The sequence below is a fragment of the Pleurodeles waltl genome, chromosome 3_1 (genome assembly GCF_031143425.1).
Source record: "Pleurodeles waltl isolate 20211129_DDA chromosome 3_1, aPleWal1.hap1.20221129, whole genome shotgun sequence".
Lineage (NCBI taxonomy): Eukaryota > Metazoa > Chordata > Amphibia > Caudata > Salamandridae > Pleurodeles > Pleurodeles waltl.
In genome coordinates, this window is record NC_090440.1 from 402,612,046 (window position 1) to 402,631,789 (window position 19,744).

Here is a 19,744-nt window from a genome sequence, read left to right on the forward strand (position 1 = left end):
AGAGTGTTCTGGGAATTAAAGTCACTTCCTGATTAGGTTCTAAACAAACTAAAAGATGCAAAAATGAAGTTTTTCAAGGCTTTAAAGAGCGCTTTGAGGGGAGATACATACATTACCGCAAGTGTGGGGGAGCCTACACCGCCTGAGGATACTCCGGCTTATGCCATCATGGAGGAGAAGGGAGTAGCGCCATGCCTTTGGCTAAAGCAATGGTGCAAAATGACAGAAAAGGAAGGATGTTTGGCGTTTCCGGAGCACAGAACGTTCAATATAAGGATTCTGGAAAATTTGCAGAGGATGTTAAATGAGCAGAAGCCGCCCCTGAGACCAGCTCAGTTTGAGGCGTTAGCAATTTGGGAACTGGTGGCAATTCAGAAACAGCAGCAGAAATTTGAGAGGAGAATGAGGAAAGCTGAAAAGACACTAGCGGAGGCTAGATGGGATAGTGAGACTAGGATGTGGAGAAGGGAAATAATAGACGGAGTTAGGATGTTTCCGGCAATAACGCAGGAAGCCGAAACACAGGGATGGAAGGCCACTTGTAAAACAGACAAGGGATCTAGTAAGCAAAAGGAGACTCAGAAGTCTTGGGCAGATGCAGATGATTCAGATGATGATGAGTTTCTTAATCAGTTGTTACATGATCGACCGCCACCATATGCCATAAATGACCATAGACAGAGTACTAGTGCAGGTCCTGTAAATTCAACACAAAATCAGGATGCAGTACAGGCAAATAATGTTACCACATCAGCTCCGATACAGAAAGGTGCTAGTGTATCCACTGCACCTGAGACGCAGATACCATTGCAGCCACCATCAATTCAGAGGCTCTACCCTGATGTCCCAGTATTAGAGACGACTCCGAACTTGATGGTGCCGTCTGATCCAGTATACACGAGATCAAAGTTAGTGCAGATTGAGCCAACTCCACAATTACTGCCCCAGCTGCAGCAACAGATGGTTCCGAATTACACTTCGGTCACAGGACCGCAGTCAGTTACAGTACCTATGATGAATCAAGCTGTGGGAGTTAATGCTCCACCGGGATTGGGAAACGGACAGACACCAGCTGCTATATCTTTGCCAATTACTGTTGGTCCGCCAGTACCGCAGTATGCACAGGCAAAGCCTAATGTATGTGACCAAGGGGTAATGACTCAAGAGGTGATAAGAGGAGGGTTCACAGGAAGCTCCCAGGGAATGACACCGGGAGAACAGACAGCAGAGAGATCTAGATCTTTGTTGGATTTCAGTCTGATAGGGGTTCCTTTAGAGACAATGAGACAAGCAGGTTTGGGTCTATTGACTCCGCAGGTATTGGATGCAAATACGTCGCAACCACCGATGGTGCAAGCTAGAAATATCTCATTGCAAGGTTTAACTGCGGAACAGCTGAATGAATGGTTAGACAAGCTTAACACTCTGCAGACTACTCCTGCAACAGCAGAGCGGTCAGAGAGAGAGGAATACTTCAATTTCGTGGGGTTAGGTGTGGAAGCAGCCGAGCTAGTTGAAGGAACTATGGGGGTGAACAGATTGGAGTCATACACTGAGGCAGAGTTGAGGTCCCTGTGCCCGAAAATAACCAAAGAAGTGAGTAAGGCACATCAGAGGTTAGCGAACTTGGCAGACAAATATGGCATAGACTTAGATAATACCAAGCATTTGAAGAGGAGTTACAGGTTAGACTTCGAGCTTTGATCACATGAGGTCTACTGGAATGAAGGCACACCTTAAGGAGATATTGCAGAGTGATCAAGTTTGGGGAGCACTGGAGAAGTGGGAAGGCAGATGGGCAAAGAAGAGAGATAAGAGGAAAAGTGACTGCCTGGTACCGCAGCAGGCGAAAACTGCACCAGACACGGGGACAATAAAGATGTTACCTATGAGAGAAACAGCTGGAGGGATTCTTGTTCATGGACCATGGTCTAGAGGAGACATTTTGTCGTTCACAAATGACTATCCCCGGTTGAGGGAGAAGCCGATAGAATGGTATCAGCAGACGGACAGTTTTGTGAAGCTTGCGAAGTGTCTTTGGGAAGACTTGAATACACTGTTTGAGATTATAGTTCCAGCTGATTTGTGGCTTGAGTGCAAGAGGAGTGTGGATTGGCCGATGGAAGAACCGGAAAGGGACAAGATTACTGGAGCACCGTCTCCCGAAGTAATGAGGTATTTCTATAAGGTGATTGAGTTTTTAAAAAAGAAGGTGTCGCCGAAAGTCACTGATTGGCAGAAAATTGATTGAACGGCACAAGAAGGCAAAGAATCGATACATGCCTACTATGACAGGTTGTTAAAGGCGTTCAAACATTACCGAAAGACATGAATCACCTTGTGTTCAGTTTTGTTGAAGGTTTGAGGCCAGAGATTAGCCAGATGATTAAGAATCATTTGATCTGTTGGCAAGCGAAGCCGATTGATGAGGTGTTGCAGTATGCGAAATACTGTAGTGATGAGATTGAATTGAAACAAAGAAAGCTGAAGGAGAAGGTGATGGTGATGCAAATTAAGGCAGCTCAAGCAGGGATGCAGGGAAACGGAGTGCAACAGATGGTACAGCAGCCGCAGGGGAACAGGATGTTTCAGACGCAGCCGAGAGGCCGAGGAGGTTTTGTGAACCGTGGTCCAGATTTAAATACGGTTGTGGTTCAAAATGACGTGCAAGGGATAAAAAAGATGTCACCATGCCATGCGTGCGGGGGCGTGGGACATTGGAAGCGGGAATGTCCAATGATGGTGCAGAATGGTGTTGTTCAACAAAGCAATGATGTCAGTACATTTACGGGTTCCAAGAACAAGGGGTCCAAACCTGAACTTCCAGAATAACATGATTCAGATGCAGGGTCTCCAGCCCATGCAACAGATGCAAATGCCACGTGTTCAGCCAGCATAGGTGCAGCAAGTGCAACAGCAGATTCCCTCGGTACCTAGACAGCAAATGCATTTGCCTTTAGCTCCGATGGGACAGCAACAGGTGATGCTTCCTCAACAGGTCACAGGTCAAACAATGAGTCAAAATAATACAGTACAACAGTTCCCATTACGTGGTGAGAATGGAATAAACGATGAATGGTCGGATGATTGTTCAGACAGTGAGGAGTGCAGGCTTGCAGCGTCTCTAGAAGTAGATCAGAGGGGACCCTATGTACAGGGAAAGGTGATGGGCCACAAGGTTTCATTCCTGGTTGACACAGGAGCTACACGCTCTACAGTCAGAAGTGCAGAAGTTCCGAAATTGAAGCTTTCAGGATATACTATAAAGGTGGTAGGAGTAGCAAATCAGCTCCTGACTAATCCAATTACAGATCCGGTTCAGGTTGAGATTGGTACCTTTCAGGGATTGCACAGGTTTGTAGTTTGTGACTCAAGTCCTGTGTCCCTACTGGGAAGAGACTTGCTGTGCAAGACGAGGTGTTCAATCACTTGTTCCAATGAAGGAATAGAGGTGCAGACAAACAGTGATGATGAAGGAGACGATGGTCAGATCTCAGAGCCAGAGACGGAGACCACAGATGAGGAGTACCCTTTAATAAGCTTTTTCCCGATGTTCACAGTGACTGATTTGCCAACAGAATTACAGGGAACAGTGACAGAAAAAGTGTGGGACTTGACAGGAAAGGAAGTGGGACTGATAAAAGGAGTAGAACCAGTCAAGGTAGAGGTAAAGTCAAATGCCGTGTTTCCCCAGGTACCGCAGTACCACATGGCACAAGATGTCCTCATACAGGTGACGCAGATAATTGCAGACTTTGTGAAGCAAGGGGTTCTAAAAGAAGTGATGAGCAGCCTGTGTAATTCACCGATAATGGGTCTGAGAAAGCCGTGTGGGAAAGCCAGAATTGTCCAGGATCTGAGAAAGATCAATGAGATAGTGGTGAAGTGTTGCCCTATAGTGCCAAATCCAGCCGTGATCATGTTTCAGGTTCCCTGTGACGCAGAGTGGTTCACAGTCATAGATTTGTCTCAAGCGTTCTTTTCAGTGCCTCTTCATGAGGATAGCCAATTTCTCTTCAGTTTCAAATTCCTGGACAAGGTTTACAGTTGGTGTTGAATTCCTCAAGGGTTTTCAGAATCACCATCCATCTTCAATCAAATATTGAAAAAGGATTTGGAATCATTGGAACTGCCTTTTAATTCGACTCTCGTGCAGTACATTGATGACTTGTTGATTGCGTCCAAAACGAAAGATGACTGCAGGTATGAAACAATTGCCTTACTGAATCACTTGGGAAAGAACGGACATCAAGTGTCCCCAAAGAAGCTACAGTACTGTCAGAAGGAAGTGAAGTACTTAGGTCATCTAATTGAGAAAGGGTCAAGGAGAATTTCTGAAGAGAGAGTGACTGCCATATTGCAGATGAATCCCCCGACATCCAAAAGAGACGTTAGGATGTTTTTGGGAATGGTGGGCTACTGTCGCCAGTGGATTCCGAACTTCTCAATTATCTCTAAGCCCTTGGTGAGGTTGACTGTTAAGGAGGTTAAGGATGGCCTGTATACCCTGACCATGTCCGAGAAAGAGATGAGGGCATTCATTGAGCTAAGAGAGTGTATATGCAGGGCTCCAGCTTTAGGTATGCCTGACTACACAAAGCCTTTTGTCCTGTTTTTTCATGAACGTGATGCTTGTTCTTTGTCTGTCCTGACACAGGTCCATGGAGGTGCAAACTGCCCAGTAGCATATTTTTCAGCTACTTTGGACCCAGTTGCAGCAGCCTTACTGGGTTGTCTGCGTGCAGTTGCAGCAGTTGGTCAAAGCCTTACTCAGTGTGAAGGCATAGTGATGCGACATCCTTTAACAGTAATGGTCCCACACTCAGTTGAGATACTACTCACCCGAACAAAGATGCAGCACATGACAAATGCCCGCCTGACCAAGTATGAAACGATTATCTTGGGGTCACCTAATGTGTCTTTGAAACGATGTACTGTGTTGAACCTGCCAACTTTGCTTCCTAATGAGAATACAGATGTTGATGATGCTGAGGAAGTTGAACATGATTGTCTTGAGGTAACAGAACTGTGCACCAAACCGAGACCTGACATTAAAGATACTCAATTGGAAGAAAATGATTATATTATCTTTGTTGATGGTTCAAGCTTGAGAGACTCAGTAGGAGTACTGAGAGCTGGATATGCTTTGTGTACGATCACTCATTCGGGAGATGCGGACCCGGGTAGGTCACCCGCCGGCAGGAGGAACCCTTCACAAGGAGGTATACACCTGACCATTGGTCCGTCTCAGTCCCATGTAGCACGATCCCTAATGGGGACGGGCGACAGTTAGGATTAGCATTCCCATACTAGTGTGAGTGACTGGAATATTGCCCTGACAATTTCAGGTATTAGTTTTTTCTCATATTTTTCACTAAGAGGAGATACATCTAGTCTATTTTTTGGTCCTGAAGAAGCGTCACTGGACCCGTTTGGGCCTCTGGGAGACGCGAAACATGTTGACCTTCACAAGGGATGACGTGGAAATTCCCCACCCTTTTGTCCTAGAATGATTGATCATTAACTCTATTTCACTCTCATGGTTTTTAATCTTGGCCTCTGTCCTATATTTTGACTATTAAATAGACGTCTTCTCTAGGTTCAGTGAGTCAATTTTATATTTCTTTCTTCTGATCTCCTAACTTTACACACACACTTAGGATCTTGGCATCATCTCAAATAAGAACTCCGGCAAAAAGCCCCCCCATTCGGGGTGGTGCCCGTCAGACATTGCAGCGCCAGTCTGACGAGGAGCAATTCCAATGATGAAGCATGACACCCATTTGGGTGTGTGAGGTTTGTGCTCCTGAAAATAGGACCCTCCTTTCGCTACTGTTTTTCTCTCTTTCTGGAACAGTGTACTTTTCTTTATTTACGATCACTGGTATCCTAGAAGCATCTTGGCTCGAAAGAGTGTACTCTGCTCAAGTGGCTGAATTGATTGCTCTTACTAGGGCATGCCATGCCGCCAACAAATTGAAAGTCACTATCTATACTGACAGCAGATACTGATTTGGAATTGTCCATGATTTTGGCCAGCTGTGGTCACAGAGGGGTTTCATGACCTCTTCTGGTTCTCCAGTGAAAAATGGTGAAAGAATCAAGGAGTTGTTGCACGTGATTCAGTTACCTCTTGAAATTGCCGTGGTGAAATGCAATGCTCATGTGAAATCACAGGACTTTGTGTCGATGGGAAACAGATGTGCAGATCAAGTCGCAAGGTTTTGTGCACTGAACTGTATATCGTTCAAGGATCAGTGGGAATTGTTACCTGAAACTAAAACTGAGACATGCACAGGTTATGCATTGAGGGTGGTTGACACGATGGAAGAACTAAAATTGTTGCACGGATGTGCCAGCAGAGAAGAGAAACGTTGTTGGCTTAAATTGCAATGTGTACAAAGACCTGATGATTTGTGAGTTTCAGATGAGGGGAAAATGGTTCTGCCAAACAGTCTCTTGTCACAGTTTGCAAGGTTTTACCATGGTCAAGCACATATTGGGAGAGATGCCATGATCAGGTTGTTCAGAATCAATTGTTTCAATCCAAAATTCAGACAAGCTGCAGAAGTAATCTGTCACAGGTGCATCATCTGTCAACAGATGAATGCGGGGAAAGGGACCATGGTTAATTTGAGCCACATTGGGAAAGCAGGAGGTCCATTTAGCAAAATGCAGATGGATTTTATTGAGATGCCTGTGTGTGGAGGTCTGAGATACGTGTTGGTGATTGTGTGCATCTTTAGTCTTTGGATTGAAGCTTACCCTACACTTAGGAATGACAGTCTCACAGTAGCGAAGTTGCTGCTTAGAGAATTGTTACCACGTTTCGGGTTTCCGATCTCTTTAGAATCAGAAAGAGGAAGTCACTTCAACAACGAGGTGGATAAGCTCTTGTGTGCCGCGCTGAACATTGAACAGAAGTTGCATTGTAGCTACCGTCCCGAAGCCTCAGGACTGGTAGAACTAATGAATGGTACCTTGGAGTCGAGAATGGCGAGCATGTGCGCAGCCACAAATTTGAAATGGCCAGATGCATTGCCCTTAGTGCTAATGTCAATGAGAAATACGCCCAACAAGAAAACAGGACTGTCTCCTCATGAAATTCTTATGGGTCGAGCTATGAGACTGCCTGCAGTGCTGCCTGCAAATGCTCTTGTGAATATCATGGATGATATGGTGTTGGACTACTGCAAGGGTCTGGCTGACATGGTCTGCTCTTTCTCTCACCAGGTGGAAACAACCACATTGCCAATGATAAATGATCCAGGTCACAATCTGAAAGCTGGTGACTGGGTTGTTGTCAAGAAACACGTGAGTAAATTTTGTCTGGAGCCACGTTGGAGGGGGCCGTATCAAGTGATACTGACAACCACTACTGCTGTGAAATGTGCGGGAATTCCAAATTGGATCCATGCCAGTCACACAAAGAAGGTGACGTGTCCAACTGATGAGGAACTTGAGTTGTCGAAAATAACAGCTACAGAAAAGGAAGTCTCAGGGCCAGAGAGTAATCAAAGGGGAACTGAGACTGGAGGAGATCCCGTTGAGGGTAGCTTGGTCACTCAAACAGCAAACAAGATCCAGATGGGTGACGTGGAGCCTATCTCAACTGAGGCACCAGGAGGACCGACCCAAAGAGAGGTTCTCCCAGAAGCAGACGGATACGGGTTTGAAGTTGAACCCCTGACAGACCCAGAAGGCGAAGGAGTTGAGACAGAAGGAAATCGATGTGTTCCGACTCCTCCTGAGCCACTTGCAGAGCCAGCAAGAGAAAACACCATAGCACAAGAGGAGGGCAGCGAACAGCAACCTGAAAAACCAAACAGTAAAAAGACGCTTAAGGGAGATAAGTGGCCAGAGTCACCAACCGAGAAAGGGAAAGTGATAATTAATGAAACAATAGAGGAGGAGGTCGATACCACAAGGAAGGAAGATCTGAGTGAAGGAGAATTGCAGGGTGACCGCAAATTGAAAAGAAAGAGAGTAGCAAATAGGAGATACGGAGGTCCTGAGTGGGCTTTTGCAACGACAGCTGAGTGGCAACAAGAGTTCTTGGCATTCTGTTTTGATCGTGAAGTTCCAGGTCAATATTATGGTACTTGAAGTTGCCCACATATAAAAAGACTGTGTTAAGCTGAAATTGAATAAAGGGAAACCTCAGAAAAGAGACTAATGAAAATTACCTGATGCGACACTGTTAACCTGAATTGACTTTGAAAACCGATTGTGACAAGCTGCTAACCTGATTCGACAAAGACCCGAGAGTGAATGAGAACGCGGTAAATACTTGCTGGAGAAAGCTTTTGCTTAGCTTTGCGGAGGAAAGGAGAGTTATTAACCATCCTCTAATATGGTTGTTTACATTTATAGTACTTTACTTTCTGATTCTTTACAGATCATGCCAAGGTCAGGAGATGACGTTGAGGGAAATATGCATGGTAAATATTTGGGTATTGCCTTGGGTGTTGTATGTGTGATATTCATTTTAGCTATACTTGTGGAAATGCGTCTGGTGGATGAGAGTGAAGCTAACAATGCTACCGTTTCTGAGACTGCTACACTAACACCGTGGGATAGGTTTGAGCAGGATGCGAAGTATTTGCATGGCGAGAGTAATGCAAAGGGGAAACTGTCTACTAACGTTTTCTATCGCTTGCTGAGTGAGTATGTTGACACTATGGATGCGAAGGCTTGTTATGTGTGTACACAAATTCCTCTTTCAGTCCAAGAGGGAGTTACCTATCACAGCTTGCCATTAACCTACTGGATTAGTTGTAGTCTGCTATTAACGCGCTTTTATAATCAAGAAGTGCAATATTTTTATTCCAATTATGATTTTTTGTTCTCTTATGTGCCTATCATGGAAGATTTGAATAGTGTAGCCAAATATTATGCCATAAAGCTGATTAAGGGTTTCTTTGAGCCTAGAATGACAATTAGTACATCATATGCGCACCGCAATAATTTGACATGCTTGCTTACACCTGTAGAAAAGAGCTTTCTAGATCACACTGAAGATAGAAGGAGGGTGCTAAAGGGGAAATTAGAAAAGGGCTTGCAGCAACGAACATTCCTTAGTAATAGCAATAATGGAGTTAGGGAACAAGGGAAATTAGCCTTAGATGCGAAACATGTAGGAAAGCTTTGCATTACGCGACCAAAGTCATATTATGACAATGTGTTTGTAGGAATGAGTGAGTGTAAGCATGTGTTTTTGTTTCAGAATAAATGGACGTTCATGCTAAATGGAATGGATCAAGCGATCCCAGGGGTCTATTATATTTGTGGACTTAGTGCTTATTACCGTATTCCTAAGGGGTGGTATGGGACTTGTTATTTGGGAATAGTTTTTCCAAAGATATATCAACTGGATGATTTGAAGAAATTTCCGAAAGTGACAGAATTACTACGTGCTAGACAAAAGAGAGAAACTGCTGCTGGTGTAGTAGGAGACATATTTGGAGCAATAATCCCTTCAGTGGGAGTTATTTTGAACTCTGTAAAGATTCGAAAGCTGTCTACTATTGTGGATAACATGCTGACAAACTTCACAGGGGCTATACTCCTGATGGATACTGACCTTGCTGCGGAGAGGGCTATGACTCTTCAAAATAGGCTTGCTTTAGACATTCTTTTAGCGAAAAGTGGCGGAGTCTGTAAGATGCTTAATGAGCGCCACTGTTGTGCTTATATTCCAGATAATAGTAATGAGATTAGAAGTATGCTTACTAACCTAACAAGAGATAGTGCAGATTTGAAGGAATTGAAGGAACCAGGAGTTTGGGAAAAGGTTGGAGAAGGATTTGTGCATGTGGGAAGTTGGTTTAGTGGTCTTTGGTATGGGTTCTTGGGAAAATTAATACAGGGAATAGTAATTGTATTGGCTTGTTTATTTGGACTATGGTTATTGAACAAAATTTGTGAAAGAAGTAAAGTCAAATGTGCAAAATATAAAGAGAGGAGGGAAGACAAGAAAAGGGAGAAAATGTTCAGAGCAAGATATGAAAAGGCAAAACGAAAGGAAGAAATTGAGATGAAGGAACTGAACAAATGAAAGGGATGTTAAGAATAGAATAGTGTGATGACAAGTGTCATCAGAGGAGGGATTGTTGGAGTGTAGTTTTTATAATCAAAATTAACATAAATTGTCTGCGAATTAATGTGTAATGATGCCGCATAGAAAATGTATTAATGTGCTTTTATTAAACATGCGTGTGAATTGTGCCCACGGGGACTAATAATTAAATATTATTGTATTAATGTGTGATTTTGTATTGGTATTAAGGGTTATATGTTAAGGTTTAGAGAATTAATCATTAGGCCTTAGTTAGCATGAGTCGGGGCCTAGCTGCCCGGTTTCATATTAAATGTGTGTTCTAACGTGCAATGTGCTGACTTGCTGAAGGACATGAAGCCGTACTTTTCCAGAAGCTAGAAGATGTGTATAATCGTAGTAAATTCTTTCTCATGAGACTAGACTTGCTCAAGGAGACATTCTTGCTGAATGCAACAGTGTAAACTTGCAACAGGTACAAGGTCGCCTGAAATGGTTAAGACAATGGAGCTACTGACCGAGCCTGAGAGACTAAACGTTTCTACCTGACATTCTACCCGTTGGAGACGTCAATTACAGGAGCCAATAAACTACGTGAGAACTATTCTGAGGTGACAATCTTAATGAGGCGAAAAAAAAAGCTATTGGATGGAGATAATGATGCACCAAAACGTGCCCAATTGGAAATTAGGGGACGGCACAACATGCTTTGATATAACCGTATGACATGAGGAGAAGGAGCCATTATGTGCCTTTGCTATTGCCTAGACACTTTGTCACTCTGTCTTAAAGACTTTGCAGTTTAATTCTTCGAACCATCCTTATCTTTGTTTTGTCCGATTCTATACTTTTCCTCCTTCTGAGGGAAGTGTTTCCCTACTGCCCGTCTTGCTGAACTTTGCTGAGTTTCCTGGCTGATGGCGAATCAACTGATGTCCTCACGACGAAGACTGACTCTGTATGCTGACCCATTACGGAGGGTAACTATATGATGATGAAATTGTAATTGTCTGTATGCCTTTTCTTCTAGGTACCAACTGCTAATTTTGATAGAGGCCATAGTTAGATGTTTTCCTAAATTTATGTTGCTAAATTGTTTTGCATGAAGCCCAACATGCCGATGCTAATTTGAGGTTAGTTAAGGAGTTCACTGAATGAACGCAGACAGACAAATGACTGAATCTATGCTTTGTTGAATAATGTGCTAATAATACTCTGCTACAGTTAATCCATGTTGACATCGTGCTTTGTTCTAATGTTTATGATTTTTGCATTGCTGAAGTCTTATTCAAGTTGCCATATTATTACAGTGTTGATGTGTTTTCTGGTATTGAGACTAATAAACTTGCTAGTAGAAGTGTAATCAATAGGGAATAAATATCATAAAATCTACTAAATCTGGTGTGGTTATTCATGACTGGAAGGTCATGGTGAGTTCCGATTCTTACCAATGACACTGTTTGAGTTGAATCGATTTGTTACTGTAAATGTTATTGACGTTATTGATCTATTGATTGGCATGCTGATTAATTGCCTCGTTCTAAGGTGTCTCCAATCAGGGTCAAAAGATTAATTGGCCTAAAAACGAGTCACAGACTAATTAAATTATCTAGAAAGGGACGCGTTATCAGAGGTGGGAAGGAGGAGCAACAACAGACACCAGTGGGGAAAGCAACACAAAGAAGGTGCGTGGGGGGGGCGCAGCAATGGACAGCTCTTTTAGAGTGTCTGTCAAAACGTACACAAATGTAACTGCAGGAGCACACAGTCAGTGGAAGAACGCTGACCACATGCAGAAAACTGTCCTAGGTCCATGCTCCATGGCAGGGACAAATACTAAAGCCATGAGAGAAACCAAGAGGGCTGACCAACAAGTAGAAAGGAATCAAGAGTGATGTGGAAGCCAACCAGAGGTCAGTAACGGTAAAAAATGGGCAGGCTCTAAGCCCGTTTCAAGCACTTTTTTTGTTGGTAAAAGATTTTGCTTGCATTGCGTGTGCTATCTTAGGTGAAACCTATAAAACAACCCCACAGAATTCAGGACTTCGTTTCTAAAACCCTTATTCAGAAAATTGCCCCCTCACACACAATCACAAGAGCATTTCCAATATTTTGCATACTTTTAGTGTCCTCAAGTGAGCATCACACAAACAACTACAAGTATTCATTGAAACCCAGAACATACTCGATAAAACCAGCTCAGCCCCTTAAGAGTCACAGAGGCCCTGTTACTCTCTTATGGGGTTACCTCATAAAATATGCACATTTGATCAGGGTGGCACGCTTAACCTTCTCTATATGTAAACTGCTGTTGGCACGCTGTAAGGCACTCTATTTTTATTGAGTAACTATGTCATAATGGAGTTAGAGGACAAGCCTTCACATTATCGTCTTCTTCATCTCTAGCATTTCCCCAAATGATCACCTCTATTTTGGTCCACAGCATGCCTTCTTCTACAGTTCAGAATAACAAAGGGCTCCACATTGGCACCCCTCCCACTCATTGTATATTTCAGCAACCATCATCTGTTCATTTGGATTCGACTTAAACTTCAACCTGATTCCTCTCAACATTCCTTCCTCCTCTAAAGACAGGTGACGGCGAAGGTGTAATACCTGCTTGCTTTTGGCAAGAGATGCCCTCGCCTGGTCAGCGGACAGACTGGTGTCCTGACTTATTAAACCCAAGCAGTCCTCAAAGTCAGACTCCGACATCATGGTGACCTGAGTAGCACTCCAGGCTGCTGGGAAAGTCATCTTCATATCAGCACAGCTAGGAACAGGCTCTGGAGGAGGAGAGAATTGGAAAATGAAGAAACAGGGTCACCTAGTGGAATAATCAGCGGGATTTCGGGTTCATCTGAGATGTATTATAGCATGGTGAGTGAGAAAGAAATCTCATAGAGCACTAATAGTGCCGACAAGCAACACACAACAGGGAAATGGTGTATAAATATATGGTAAATGTTCATTTCACAAATACCATTCCAGGGGAAACCTACATATTTAATTATTAAATGTAATTTAAAAAAACGTGATCTTATTTCTATGCAATTTGAATTGTTACATTAGAACATTTATGTATCTTTGCCATTTTCCACAATTAAGGTGCCCTCTTAGTACCAAAGTGAGAGCGGTGTACAATAGTACTTCAGACGTTCCTATCCTGCCAAATGGGTCTAAAGTTTTCCTAAACTATTTCTGTCTTTTGCAATATTGTTTACATAGGAACAATTGTGCACCCTGTCTATTAAATTATCATACCCAAAGCAAACCAACTAAAAAATACACTTTCTTTTAGTACTTCTTTGTTGGTGTTCAGTACAGTATGCTTCTTTGATGCTGCTTCAAACTGCTTCAAACCAATTACAATTAGAGAACAGAAAAGGAATTAGAAATTGACAAACTGTAAAAGTGTAGTCTAAGGCTGGGAGGGGGCTTGGTGAAGTTGATAATATTTGCGTTCCTTGTGGTATTATTTGTAGTATACTACTGCACTAATATGTTGGTTTATGGAATTATAGGCTACTAGGTCCTTGACGTGGAGGATTTTTCATTTGTTAGTCACACATCATGTATTTATGTATGCATGTGTTTATTTATTTATTTGTAAGACTGTTATAAAAAAGGGGTGGGTGATGAATTGCACTTCACCGGCGAAGTTCGCAGAGTTTTGCCCTCTCTGCGCTCGATACAGAGTTTTCACTCTGTTGCAGACCGCATTTGTGGAGGGGTGTGTAAAGCACAGCAGAACTGGTTTCACTTTATTTAGAAGAGAGGGCTAGTGTAAGGCCATCTTTGTCTTTTGAGCATTGTATTCCTTGTGGATGAAGACCGCGCCAGGGTGAATCAAAGTGACTTGATGTTCTGTGAGAGTTGGGGTTCAAAGCTGTCTAAGTTCATGCCAATGAGCTGGGTTTGTAATGTTTCTTATTTGCTGTTTGTGGCAAGGAACATGATTTTTTTCTTAACTAGGCTGAGTTTCAGGTATGTGCTGGTCTGGATGATGTTCTGACCTGGATTGAGACTTTGGATGTTTGATGCAGAGGTGACTTTCAAGTAGAGTTGTGTATCATTGGTGAAATACAATATTATTTGTGAATAGAGCAACAAGTGGCTCCATGTAAAGACAGAAGATGACAGGGGACAGTATGGAACCTTGCTGGGCTCCGGAGGTGACAGGGATCTTTGGAACATACTTGTGTCAGTTGGGAACCAGTGGACATTGCTGGTGAATGCCGTTCCAGACTCCAGGATGCGTATGATGGTGAAATGGTTTACTGTGTTAAAGACAGCTGAGAGGATCAGCAATTTCAGGAGGCCGGGGTCATCTCATCTTCATCTATGGTCAGGAGGGCCTGTCTATAATATGCAAGGTAGTGTTTTCTTTGCTACAGTGTGATCTGACTGGCCTGGCAGTAATTCAGGAGATGGTTAGCATTAATGTGATATTTGATTTAAACATGGTTTCCTTTCTGAATGCCAATTAATGATAGGTGGGTTATTGGCTGTTAGTTGGGGAGGTCATCGGGGCCAGGTGTACGTTCCTTTAGGAGTGAGAGGACCTGGCCTGTCTTCAGGGCATGTAGGAGGATGTTTTGAGTGAGGAAAACATGACAACGGTAAGAAGGGATGAGAGAGCATCCACAGAGAAACCATTACTAAAGGATGAGAGTAAGACATCATCTTCATAAGATGTGGCTTTGAGGAAGTTGAGTATGTTGGTGAGATCTGCAAAAGACAGGGCTCTGAAGGATGACCATTGTGGAATTCTATATTTTTTTTTACTGAAGAAGAGCTTAATGGCATTGAACCTTTCAATGGAGTGAAGAAAAAGTGGGTCTGGTAGGGGGTTGATGCAGTGCTTGATTGTCTTGAAAAGCATAGTGCTGCTGTTGGTGGCTTAATTGAAGAGTGGAAGGCTGCTAAATTTCTGCTACTTGCAACTGCTCGGGTCAAAATCTAGACCTTCCTTTTTTGCTAACTCCTCCTCTTCAGACAGGGAACAACCACATGAAAATCCCTCTTGATCATGCTCCAACAGGAGTAGTGCATTACACACATCCATGCATATCCCTTCTGAACTGGAAAACAAACAATCTCAAACTGGTTTCACCCTAGGTGTTTCCATCAGTGAGGTGCTGCATGTATCCGATAGCCAGATGAAGCACATCATGGTGAGATCATAAAAGCAATAGCATGGCATCATGGGGCCTGTCAGAGGCCTTGTGCCTTATATGGTAGGTTGACATTCCAGAATATTTACAGGGCTAGTCTCAGTGTAAATTGGTGGATTTTCCATATTCTTGATACATTTGACTAAAGAATGCTTTAATTCCTTAAGCTCAGGATTTTTGTGCAATGATCATCATTGTTTTAGGATGGATCTTGAAAGCCACTGAAAAAGGAGATTGTTTTAGTCGAGTTTTTGTAGTTCCTAACAGAATAAATTGATATGTTGAAAGTCGGTCTGGGAGGTAGGAACAGGTTAAGAATATTTAACAGCTTTTAGTTAGTGAAGTAAGATTATTGGAAGTCTTGACAGGAGGGCATTTCCCTAGTTAGACCCAGATAGGATTAAAACATGGACTACAGTTCCTGGACCAAATATCTGAACCTGGAACAGTTAATATCATGAATGTCTTTGATCCTTATAAAAGATTTCTTGCCCTTATTTATGGTAAGATTGAAGAGCGTTTTGTGTGGATCTGTTGTTGGCAATGCCTTTACTAAAGAGCTATCAAAGTACATAAAAGACACGTCAGGAGAAGCAGCAGTCAAATCAGTAAATTAAAAAATTAAAGGCAGAGAAAGGGGAGCAATAGTGCAGAAATAAATTCATCAAAGGCGTAGATCATGTTTAGTTGGAGTGGGTGGGCCTTATTGTGCCTTTTGGCATTTATCTCATGGAAGGTTTAATTTTCAGTTCCCAATCAGTTTTCTAAGTACAACCATAAGCACTGAGCATCAGGTTCCATTCTTTAATTTGAGGAAGTGCCAAAGGTGAATGGTGAAAATCATATTTGGTTTGTAGGCCTTGAATTGAACTTGCAGATGGTTAGAAGTGCACAGATATGGAGAAGTCGATTGTTGATTTATACAATATCATAACAGAAGATTTCTCAACAAGGGAGAGATACACATCCTGCTTTATATTACTTATATTTACTTCTCACCTCTATTCCCTCTGTAGCTGCTTCTTACAAAGGAAGATACTAGAATTGCCTTCTTAACCTTCATTTGATGTTGATAAGTGATGCTGTGATATCCGCACAGACGTCCCAAATCACTCGCCTCCCAACGTCTCTGTTTCGCCAGCAGCCATTCCATCAGGTCTCTGGTTAGCACCTCCTGAGAGAAGACAAGCATCCGGATAAAAACAGAACTTCAAAATAGATAACTGAAAATTAGTAAAAGCTAGTGCAACCAACAAGCAAGTCTATCGTTACCAGGTTACTCAAAAAATGTCAGTCAAGGTTGTAGCTCACCCCAGTAAAGGAATACTTATTTTCCTCAGGGTCCGCTAGCTGCCTGCTGCATGAAGAATTGAGCGCAAGTTGATATCTGTAACACATGGAGTGCATGTCTGTGCGCCTTATGATGGAAATAAAATTCAGGGCTACCTTCCTCCTCAAACCTTTTGCTCCAACCATGTTTGCAGCATCACCTCTAACACTTTGCATGTGTGTCCACCAGGGTGTGGCTCTACTTCCAAATACACATATAGAATCCAAATCATCTGGTGTCCTTCAGAAGACTGAACTACCAGTTTGTTAAATTCAGACCAGCTTCAGCCTTCTGTCAATTCACCATTGTAACAGCCTAAATACCCACACACTGATTTTAGCCCTTTTTACTGAACATACAGTTATATAATTGCAAATATATGGCTGCTAATGGTAATAGTTTATTCCGAGCCACAAGTTGTGTTTTCATGCAGGATGACATATGTATTTAGAAACTGTAGCGACCTTGTGTCATTTCTGTCTTGACTTGATATTTTAGGACAGTCTTTAAGATATGAAAGTATGAGAATGGAAATTAAGGCCCTTATTTTGAGACTGGCGGTAAAAACTGCTTTCCCCGTGGCGATGGCCGCCAAAAGACGGTCGCCGCGGCTATCAGCCGCCTGCCTTATTTTGACCGCAGCTGGATTTCCACCACAAGAATGGCGGAAATCCAGCTGTGGCCATGCCGGCGGATGGCAGTAAGGTGGCGCTGCTGCACCCAGCAGTGCCACGGCTGTAGATGCCGGCAGCCGTATTATGACTAATAATATGGCCTGGCGGTGTTCTGCTGGCGGACACCACTGGTGGCAGCAGTGCCCCGTCCCGTCTCCTGCCGGAGGACCCCCTGAACACAGGTAGGTCGGGTCTCCGACAGGGGAGGGGTGTTGTGTGTGTGTGTGTGTGTGTGGGGGAGGGTGAATATTTGTGTGTGTGTGGATGCGTGTATGTTGCTTGTTGAATGCATGTGTGCATGTATGGAGGTGTGTATGTTGTGTTATGTGTTTGCGTGTATGTATGTAAGTGTTTGCGGATGTGTGTGTGAATGGATGTATGCATGCGTGGATGCATGTGGGAATGGGTGTGTGTATGCGTGTGTGTGTGTGTGTGTGTGAAGGGGGCGTGAATGTAGGGCAGGTGTTTTTTTTTTGGAGAGGTGGGGGTGGAAGGGCTAACTGGAGAGGGAGGGGGAGACCCCTATCAGTGACAGGGAAAGAATTCCCTGTCACTGATAGTGCATACCGCCATGGTTTTCGTGGCATTAAGAAAGCCACGAAAACCACGGCAGTAGGCGGGGTCATTATGTCGCAGGCGGAACAATGATGGCCGCCGGGCTAGAGATGGATATTTCCAGTCCGGCGGCTGTTACCGCTGTGGCGGTCGGAGGGGTACATTGGCGGGTTGGCTCTTAATATTTATTTTTATATTTTGTGAGAAAAATTATTATATCGTTAATGGTGTGTCCACAGACACATCACATTTGATGGAAGATTACTTGAAAAGTATGGAAATTTATTTTAATGATTTTCCAGTGAGAAGACATCCTAAGAAAGGCATTCAAATGAATCCAGTCGAACCGTTGTAAATAAACCTGTGGACCATATAAAAGAACCTGGCTTTACAAGAAGTGAGAGAATGGTTGACACTCAGATCCCAATACTGGAAAATAGATGCAGGAAGTTAATGGAAAGCATTCTTCTAGACATCTATGCATTCTCCCAGAGCGGTTGCAGTAGGATTCAGGCTGGGACCAGCTGCAGTCCCAGTAGCTGCAGTCACAGGCTAAAACAAAACCTCACTGTCCAACCAAGATGAAAACCTATTCCAGATGTCGCCTGATAAAGGTAGCACTTCCATAAGCAGGTGAGGTGGGAGTCAGATGAGGTCTATAAATGTCTCTGGAACCCACATTCCAGGATCCCTGGGCCAGCTGCATTTTTTAAGGGGGTAAATAAAAAAGTCATAAAGGAGACCATTCACATTGTTGTGCACATTCTTGACAGTAGAGCGGGAACCTCAGGTTGCAGTCTCAGTTTGTTGCACTGTGTCGCATTTTTGGGATCTATACTGAACTCATCGGATAATGAACCGATCCCACAGCAGCAGAGTTCAGTTATCTAGGAAATGCAGCTTTAGTCTATACAGGAACCTTTGCTGAACTCTTCCAGGCCAGGGAAGAAGGTCAAGAAGATCTCAAGGCGCAGTTGTCAGAAATTAAGGTCATGCACCCAGCAACAATTAGGGCATAGGCTCACAGCAGATCTTTGCAGCGAGGATCTCTCTCTGGGCTTCAAACTGCAGGTGCCATATGCTGAACTTGTTCAGAACGTTCTCTGATCAGTTCCACCTCTTTCAGGCACCTGGACGATGCTCCTGCTATCCAGCCTCCTTCTGCAGAAACATCTCAAGCACTTATCTTTCAGAAGCAGGGCAGTGCAGATCTTCTCAGCAGATTTTCAGCGCTCAATGTAAAAATCTTTGGATCTCAAGTGATGTCTACTCAGATGGCCAGGGAAGATGTCTGCCAGGTGCCATTACTTGATTACGGAGTTTCTACAACAACAAGCAGGGGGCTTGGCTGGCCACTGGTAAGTGAGAAGTCCTTGAGCACTGACTTGTGGTTTCAGCCCCACTGTCATAATAAATTTCTCGACAGAGTTTGTGAACTGTTACGGCATGGTTCAAGGACAGGTGTCAGGCAGTTGCAGCCTTTTTGCGCATCCCTTTTACTTGTCTTTGAGTGTCAGTTGGAAGGAACAGTGGGCCAAGGAGTCTGTTATAGAAAAACCCAAAACCTGGATACAAAAGAGAGAAGCCATTCGTGCTCAACATCTATCAATACACTACAAGTAACATCTCAGGGAAAACAAAAGAGCAGGACATGGCCAACAACTATCTCCACTTGGAGAAAAAAAAAAAGAAGAATATGGGGTGCTTTTCATGGGGGAATCCCTCCCCACAATGTGGAGTTGAACAAGCAAGGGGTTTGCCTGGCCACCGGTAAGTGAGAACTCCTTGAGCGCTGATTTGTGGTTTTAGCCTCCCATTGTCTTAATATATTTCCTGACAGAGTTTGTGGACTGTAAAAACACAGTTCAAGAATGGGTTTCAGGCAGTTTTTCTTCTTTTGCTTATCCTTACTTTGTCTTTGAATGTCACCAGGAAGGAGCATTGGGACTCG

At 43.4% G+C, this 19,744-nt stretch overlaps 1 protein-coding gene across 1 annotated transcript in view; it reads right to left on the reverse strand.

The window, feature by feature from the left end:
- STRC (stereocilin) overlaps positions 1 to 19,744 on the reverse strand; it is a 293,114-nt gene that overhangs the window by 122,756 nt on the left and 150,614 nt on the right. Inside the window, exons 20-21 of the mRNA XM_069221443.1 lie at positions 16,234 to 16,408; positions 12,674 to 12,843 (exon numbers count right to left, since the gene is read on the reverse strand). Coding sequence (XP_069077544.1) covers positions 12,674 to 12,843; positions 16,234 to 16,408 — 345 coding nt within the window. The remainder of the gene's footprint in view (positions 1 to 12,673; positions 12,844 to 16,233; positions 16,409 to 19,744) is intronic.